Here is an 8,633-nt window from a genome sequence, read left to right as displayed (position 1 = left end):
GTTTCAAGTCTTTTGTTCAGGGTCTGCTGTGTTGCTTGAGCCGAGTTCCTTCCACCACGAGTTGATATCGAGCGACACATATTTGCCCGTCAGAGACGAGTCATAGGGATGTTCCTGTAATGGGGACGTTACGTCATTTTCTATTTTTCCTTCGGTTACCAACGGGAGCGGCTTGCCTCCTGAAAACAAATATTTACAATAAATTTTCAGGCCTTTTTTTGTTTTAAAAGTGCTATTCACAAAATGTAAATTTTTTAGTTTTGTTTCGTTAAAGGGACATTCCTGAGTTTGCTGCATTGTAAGATGTTTCCATCTAATAAAACATTTCTACGATTAAACTTACATATTAAATATATTTTCTTGTTTAGAATATCAGTGTCTGTATATTCAATGTGTTTCTGGTCGTCTTAATATTTATAAGAAGCCCAAACTGGATTTCGTCTTCAAATAATTTCGTATGTACAAAAAAATATATTTTAGGAAATAAAATGAAATTTAACCCAGTACAAATATTAGAACGATTAGAAACATGTTTAATATTTAGCCATTAATATTTTATGCAGAAAAATATATCTGATATTTAATTACAATTGTTAAAAAGTCTCTGCTAGTAGATAACATCTTAAACACTTCAGCAAACTCAGGAATGTCCCTTTAATGTACACAATCATTGGGGAAAAATTGATGATTATGATCGGCCATTCACCAAGCTCTCTTGAACAACATCGCATCGCATCATATTTTTACTTTGCACTGTGAGATCTCAAAGTTGAGAGAGAGTTTAGTGAATTAGGCACCACGTCTTCATTATCTTTGGAAGTGCAGGCCGTTTGAAAAGTATGAATCTCTATCTACAGACACATCTAAAATTGATCTCTAGATGAAGAACAGGTAATAAATCTCATATTTGCCTGTTTACTCTCTAGATGAATGACAGGTGTAATCTTTAATTTACCTGTGAATTCTCTAGATTAAGGAAAGCAGGTGTAATAAATCTTGTTTTAAACCTGTGAACTCTCTAGATTAAAAGAGAACAGCTGTAATAAAGCATATTTACCTGTGAACTCTTTTGATTAAGGAGAACAGGTGTAATAAACCTCGTATTTACCTGTGAACTCAAGATTAAGGAGAACAGGTGTAACAAATCTTATATTTACCTGTGAACTCTAGATTAAGGAGAACAGCTGGAATAACACTATATTAACCTGTGAACTCTCTAGATTAAAAAGAACAGGACCTGGTGTGATAAATCTCATATTTACCTGTATTCATTTTCGTACTTCTCTTCCTTAGACTTGGTCTCTCTTTCTCAGCGAGTCTTGAACTGCCGTCACTCAGCGTCGGGGTGAGGAACTTGCGCACCGACTGACTCTGTAATATAATGTCAGGGGAATGTTACAGTTTTAGTTTTATAAGTAGTCCCAGCTGATGAATGAAACGTAAAGCAAAAATAGCTATTTATTTTGTTTTATGATACCTCTAGGGTATATTAATTTATTAATAAACGGCCTTTGGATGTCTAGACATGATACGTTTTGACAAGTCTTAGAGGTGACCTGCTACATTCCTTCATTAGCAGCAAGGAACGTTTATATGCACATTGTCAAAAACTGGACAGCACATACCATAGTCTTCCCCACCGGGTTTCATCGGCTCAGTGTGACCTTTCTTCCATGTCCATGACAATACCTCATCCATGTGTTCTTCCTGGGTGAAAACTCCCCCCTTAACCACCCCCACAAAGTACCACCCTGTAAACACCCACCTGTACAGCACTGGGGGGCTGGACGACTGGTTTACCTCAACTCCACGTGACCTTTCATCCATGTCCATGATAATGCCTCATCCTTGTGTTCTTCCTTGGTGTTGACTCCCCCCTTAACCACCCCCACAAAGTACCACCCTGTAAACACCCACCTGTACAGCACTGGGGGGCTGGACGACTGGTTTACCTCAACTCCACGTGACCTTTCATCCATGTCCATGATAATGCCTCATCCTTGTGTTCTTCCTTGGTGTTGACTCCCCCCTTAACCACCCCCACAAAGTACCACCCTGTAAACACCCACCTGTACAGCACTGGGGGGCTGGACGACTGGTTTACCTCAACTCGACATGACCTTTCTTCCATGTCCATGATAATGCCTCATCCTTGTGTTCTTCCTTGGTGTTGACTCCCCCCTTTACCACCCCACAAAGTACCACCCTGTAAACACCCACCTGTACAGCATTGGGGGGCTGGACGACTGGATTCCTCAGCTCGACATGACCTTTCTTACGTGTCCGTGACAACGCCTCATCCTTGTGTTCCTCCTTGGTGTCGACTCCGCCCGAGAACATCTCTGTGACAGTAAACAGCGGCTCCGTGGTCGCGCGCAAGTTCGACAGGATGCTCGAATGTTCTTTCTGATGTGATTGGTTTGAGGAAATAAATCAATATTTGATTAACAAAATTTTCACAGATTTTGAGGTACATCTTGCAAACTGGCATCTAACAGTGTCACATGATTATTTTGATACTTGGGAGTGGGAGAGGGAGAGATGGAGGGAGAAAGAGAGAACAGAGAGGGAGGGAGGGAATGAGAAAGAGAAAGTAGAGAGAGAAAAGAGAAAGACATAGCGACAAAGACTGGGTTAAAGTGAATGTGAATATTGAAAGAGAAGTGAATGTGAAGAGCATGTGATGGAAAGAGTTGAAATGAATGTGAAGAATGTGTGATGGAAGAGTTAAAAATGAAGAGCGTGTGATGGAAAGGCTTGAAGTAAAGAACGTGATGGAAAGAGTTAAATGTGTGATGGAAAGAGAAAAAGTGAATAGCGTGTGATGGAAAGAGTCAATTTAAAAGTGAAGAGTGTGTGATAGAAAGAGTTAAAATGAAGAATATGTGATGGAAAGAGAAAGTGAAGAGCTTATGATGAAAAGAGTTTAAATGTGTGATGGAAAGGGTTAATATGAAGGTTAATGAGTATGTTATGTGACTCGCTGCATGGATTCTTTTGAGACAATTGTCGAGCCAGTTTCTGATCATCTGTTTGGCATATGATGGAAAGGGTTAAAGTGAATGTAAAGAGCACATGATGGAAACGGTTAACGTGAAGAATGTGTGATGGAAAGGGTTAAAGTGAAGATTGTACGATGTCAGTCACTACTCTTGAGACACTTGTTGTAAAGGTTTAAAGATCGTGTGATGTGACTTACTGCGCGGATTCTCGAAACACTTGTCGAGCCAGTTTCTGATCGTCTGTTTGGTGTATGATGGAAAGGGTTAAAGTGAACGCGTGATGGAAAGGGTTAAAGATCGTGTGATGTGACTCACTGCGCTGATTCTCTTGAGACACTTGTTAAAGTGAACACGTGATGGAAAGGGTTAAAGTGAACGCGTGATGGAAAGGGTTAAAGTGAATGCGTGATGGAAAGAGTTAAAGTGAACGCGTGATGGAAAGGGTTAAAGATCGCGTGATGGAAAGAGTTAAAGATCGCGTGATGGAAAGGGTTAAAGATTGCGTGATGCGACTCACTGCGCGAATTCTCTTGAGACACTTGTCGAGCCAGTTTCGGATCGTCTGTTTAGCGACTTCCTCCTCGATGGTGTACTCCAGCTCCTCCCGTGCCAACAGCTCCTCCAGCTGTAGACTCTTCCGAATGTCCACCGACCGGTACGTCAACATGCTGCAACACAAATCAGACTCGTCAACTACTAGGATCGATCCCCGTTGGTGGGCCCATTGGGCTATTTCTCGTTCCAGCCAGTGCACCACAACTGGTATATCAAAGGCCGTGGTATGTACTACCCTGTCTGTGGGATGGTGCATATAAAAGATCCCTTGCTGCTAATCGAAAAGAGTAGCCCATAAAGTGGCGACAGTGGGATTCCTCTCTCAATATCTGTGTGGTCCTTAATCATATGTCCGATGCCATATAACCGTAAATAAAATGTGTTGAGTGCGTCGTTAAATCAAAACTTTTCCTTCCACTAGACCACATTGATTTATTTCAGATTAATTAACATCTTGAAACATTGTGAAAAAGTCCTGAGTATTATATGTGGGACAGACGTAGATAAAACCTTAGTCCTCTCTGGTTGGACCTGACTAACATGCAAACATGTTGAGTATAATGTTGATTAAACCTTTAGTAACATATATATATAGTGTAGCGTAAACTCTATTAAGGTGCCACTATCCAATTAAGGTTCAGGCACGTCTCTCCCACACCCAATCTCTGGCATGGCCAGTGGTTGAGTGAGGGACAGAATATATATATAATACAGAAGAACAGACCTGAGAACATCATGGAATGTGACGTCACCACCCTGGTGGAGTTTCTCTATCTCATAACACATGTGCTTGAACAGAAGACGATCTTTCTCCAAATCAACCTCTAGTCGACCTCTCAGCAATCGCAGCAGGAACTTGACACGGCGAGCTGGAATCAATCCCTGAAACACAAGAACATTGTAATAAAAACAATCTTAAGGCCAACATGTATGTCATCACCTTGTAATACAGAGCAGTGTTGTTGCCAGAGGGTATGAATGGTAAAACTACATACTCTAAAATCTTGGAAATTAATGGATACATTTTAATAAAAACATTTATTATTATAATAAGAGAAACACTGTTTAAAATTTGTCAAAGAATACAAAATACTGTGTTTCATTTTTAAAGATTTCAAACCCATAACCACTTAGTGGAGGCATTTATGACCTGTTTTGTTTTTAGTACGTACCCTCAAATTATTTTCTGACAAAAAGCCTGCAGAGCTAATTGCAAACATGTAATATGGTCTAAACACAAAAGACGACACCTTTGCCTTTTTTCCTCCTCCAATCAACCCTATCTCCCATCATAAAGGCAATGCCTATGTCTTACCGTCAGAGTTTGTCACAGTGTAACAAAAGAAACTCGCCTTTCTTTTGATGTCTAACTCACCTTTCTTTTGATGTCCAACTCACCTTTCTCTTGATGTTGACGAGGTTCCAGCTGTTTTGAAACTATCAAATGACGTAACTCACCTTTCTGTTGATGTCGACAAGGTTCCAGGTGTTTTGAAACTGTCGAATGTCATTGTAACTCAGCAGAGCATCTTCATCGTTAGAGTAGAACAAGGAGAAATTCTCCATGATGATGGCTGCAAGTAGATCACAAATATCAGATACAGAATATATTACATGAGTGGCTGTTAGATATCGTTTACAAAAACAAATTCTCCATTATGATATCTGCAAATACATGTAGATTACAGAAAGATAAAAAGTAACTGGTTACTGAGGTATGATAATAGCTTTTTCCAGGTCTTCTAGAATTCTTATAAAATTCACTAGCCATGGGATCAGTATTTTAATCTAGCCACGATTAAAAATCCACTAGCCCTATTTTACTTCAAGTAAATACAATTTTACTAATTAATATGTCACCTAAAGAGGGAGATGGAGCTTAAAAGTACTAAGATTGGGGGATGTGTGGGGGTGGGAGTGGGTTACAGGATATTCATATTTAAAAAATAGACTAAAATGCAGCATTTAACAACTTTTGTTTTCACTAGCCATTGGGCATGGTAATATTAGTTATTTACTAGCCCAACAATGAATATCACTAGCCATGGGATTAGGGCTACCATAATCTAGAAGCCCTGCTTTATCATAGGAAGGACAGAATAGGGAACTGTAAGTCTTGAAGGACATAATATATTTCCATTAATTATGCACAGGTTAGAGCTGATAACCTACATCATTAACCTATTAATACTTTTATCCTGCAGTCCATGAAAAACAAATGATGAAATTATATATATACTGAACAAAATAAGAAACTTCCGCTAACTTTGCTTGAACATAACTTGATGAAAACAAACCGGGGGAATAATTGTTATATATGCGTTTAAAGAGTGTTCCATGATGCATCGTTTGGTGCAAAAATCATGGCCATAGGTTAACAGAAACTGGGAGAAATTTTGACCAAGTGTGGTAGAGGTTAAAAAAAACCCACCCACCCACTTAATAACGGGTATGACCACCTCTTGAATTGACCACTGCAGTGCATCGCAGGCGCATAGAATTAACTAAAGTGTTGATTTCTACCTGTGGAATATTGTCCATTCCTGAATGAGCGCTTGACGAAGTTCGTTGACGTTAGCGGGTGGGTTGGCACGACGCCTCAATCGTCTGTCCAGACTATCCCAGACATGCTTGATGGGATTGAGATCAGGACTTTTAGCGGGCCAGTCATCAATGAAATCAATGTTATTTGTCCTAAGAAAATTTACAATGTCTCTAGCCATATGAGAGGTGGCATTATCATGCTGAAAAATCGAGATGTTGGCGGTGTTATGGAACAGAGGAATGACGTGATGAGCGAGAATGTCATTGCGGTAACTATGAGCATTTAAATTGCCATCAATGACGACTAGTGGTGAACGATAACCATGGGCAATGGCTGTCCAGACCATGACACAACCCCCACCCCCGAAACGATCTCGTTCAAGAACACAACAGTCAGCATAGCGTTCATTTCTCCTACGGTAGACGCGCACCCTGCCATCACCACGTTGTAAAGAAAATCTGGATTCATCCGAAAAAAGAACGGTCTTAGAGCGTCGCCATATCCAACGAGTGTGTACACGTGCCCAATTAAGACAATTTAGATGATGACGTTGCGTTAAAACGCATCCGACGTGCACAAGGACGTGCACGATTACGAACAGTTTGCCCACTGATTCGGTTATTATGAAGCCCAGGTGTGCTAGCAGCAGTAGCAGTGGCAGTTTGGAATTGATTGCGCAAATGCGTGTTCATGATATAGCGGTCTTGACCACGCGTTGTAACACGCGGACGTCCACGACATGACAAGTTGTTGGTGCTTCCTGTCGTTCGAAATCTTACGCGAAGATTCCGTATCGCTCGACTAGAACTCCCAACATGCCTTGCAACGTCTTCTGTCGACATGCCAGCATCAAGCATGCCAATCGCCCGTTCGCGTAAATTATTGGGTATTCTTGGCATACTAAAAATGCTACAATGTAAAAAACTTTAATTTTTGTAAAAATTTTGAAGCGTTTTCGTTCACTTGACAACAATGTCAGTAAGACAAGTAAAACAAATTGACCGAATACTACACGGGACATGTCGAACCATGCATGCACGTGCAAATTGAATTTCATGTTGTCGACGATTAACAGTGCAAAAATAATCGATAAAATTCATGAATCCTGATAATACAGCTCAAGGCTAATACTACCTATATAATTTCATTACACAATGAATTCTTTAACACAACAAATACTATATGTACAAATCGGAAGTTTCTTTTTTTGTTCAGTATATATCTAATTTTCACATAGACATTTGTACAACTAAAAGTAAGCCTAAGTTTCTGACAGCATGACGTCACAACATGATTGACAGCCATCTGATCTTGTTAAAGGGGCATTCTCATTATGCAAATAGTCGTACCGACTTGTTAGCATGTGATTGAATTGTACTGTGAGAACATCTAAATCGGAATGACATTAGTCATAAACACATACGAATAGAGTCACTACAACAAATCGCATATGACAAGTCAGTGCTATTAATCACATAATGAGAATAGTACTTTGAGAAAACCCAAATGGGAACAACAGTAGTCTGATACACATACGATTAGAGTCGACTACGACAAATTGCATGTGAGAAGTTGGTGTGATTAATTGCATAATGAGAATGCCGCTTAAAGCAGAATAGTCATGACGTCTTCTCACTGTCTTACCGACAAGCAAGTTGAGTACGATGTAGGTGATGATCACATAGAAGGAACAGAAGTAGATGAGAGATGTCGTAAAGTTGCCACAGTCCGTCTCCCAGTAGTTCTCACCAAACGTGCAATACGGCGGACTGATCTGAAATATATAGAGTTTTAAACTATGGTTATGGGAGACAGAGGGACAGGGATAGAGATGAGGGATGCAGTGAGGTTGTCAGAGAGAGAGAGAGAGAGAGAGAGACAGAGACAGACAGAGACAGACAGACAGAGAGAGAGACAGACAGAGATGTGTGTGTGAGTGTGAGAGAGAGAGAGACAGACAGAGATGTGTGTGTGAGTGTGAGAGAGAGAGAGAGAGAGAGAGAGAGAGAGAGAGAGAGAGAGAGAGAGAGAGAGAGAGAGAGAGAGAGAGAGAGAGAAGAGAGAGAGAGAGAGAGACAGACAGCACGCACTGGCTATGTGACAGAAAAGAAAACCAAGATATACCATGGACACTCAATATGTAGCTTGAACACAGAAGAAACACACAGTTTATTATATAACTTCTTAAAACAAAAGAAGACATTTAATTTATCTTTCTTCAATTGCATAGGCCTCTAATGTAAAGCCTGTCAAAAGCCCACTTACCATACCACTTCTGGAGTTGCCATATTTACATATTTCACTGACTATAATACCATAATTGTATTTTTGTAAAATGCTGCGAGAGGCCATAACATAGGCGTCAGCATGTCGACCAATCCCAAATCTGTTTATATTTACATTAATAAAATGTTTAAACAAACTCACCATGCAGTCGTGCATTATCTTGTTCCAGTCCTCTCCTGTGACAATTCGAAACAGCAGGATCACAGCATTGGGGGCACTCTCAAAATTAGCATGTCTGGAATTAC

The 8,633-nt window shown here is 40.2% G+C and overlaps 1 protein-coding gene across 1 annotated transcript in view; it reads right to left on the bottom strand.

Moving 5' to 3' along the window:
- The window catches only part of LOC121373344 (sodium leak channel non-selective protein-like), an 86,866-nt gene continuing 78,233 nt past the window's right edge, over positions 1 to 8,633 (bottom strand). The window contains exons 34-41 of the mRNA XM_041499927.1: positions 8,530 to 8,623; positions 7,747 to 7,876; positions 5,016 to 5,131; positions 4,282 to 4,439; positions 3,520 to 3,670; positions 2,221 to 2,406; positions 1,263 to 1,371; positions 1 to 179 (exon numbers count right to left, since the gene is read on the bottom strand). Coding sequence (XP_041355861.1) covers positions 4 to 179; positions 1,263 to 1,371; positions 2,221 to 2,406; positions 3,520 to 3,670; positions 4,282 to 4,439; positions 5,016 to 5,131; positions 7,747 to 7,876; positions 8,530 to 8,623 — 1,120 coding nt within the window. The 3' untranslated portion in view covers positions 1 to 3. The remainder of the gene's footprint in view (positions 180 to 1,262; positions 1,372 to 2,220; positions 2,407 to 3,519; positions 3,671 to 4,281; positions 4,440 to 5,015; positions 5,132 to 7,746; positions 7,877 to 8,529; positions 8,624 to 8,633) is intronic.

Source organism: Gigantopelta aegis, chromosome 1 (assembly GCF_016097555.1).
Source record: "Gigantopelta aegis isolate Gae_Host chromosome 1, Gae_host_genome, whole genome shotgun sequence".
In the NCBI taxonomy this organism is placed as follows: domain Eukaryota; kingdom Metazoa; phylum Mollusca; class Gastropoda; order Neomphalida; family Peltospiridae; genus Gigantopelta; species Gigantopelta aegis.
The sequence above is the reverse complement of the archived record's forward strand: the minus strand, read 5'-3'. Positions and strand labels throughout refer to the sequence as shown.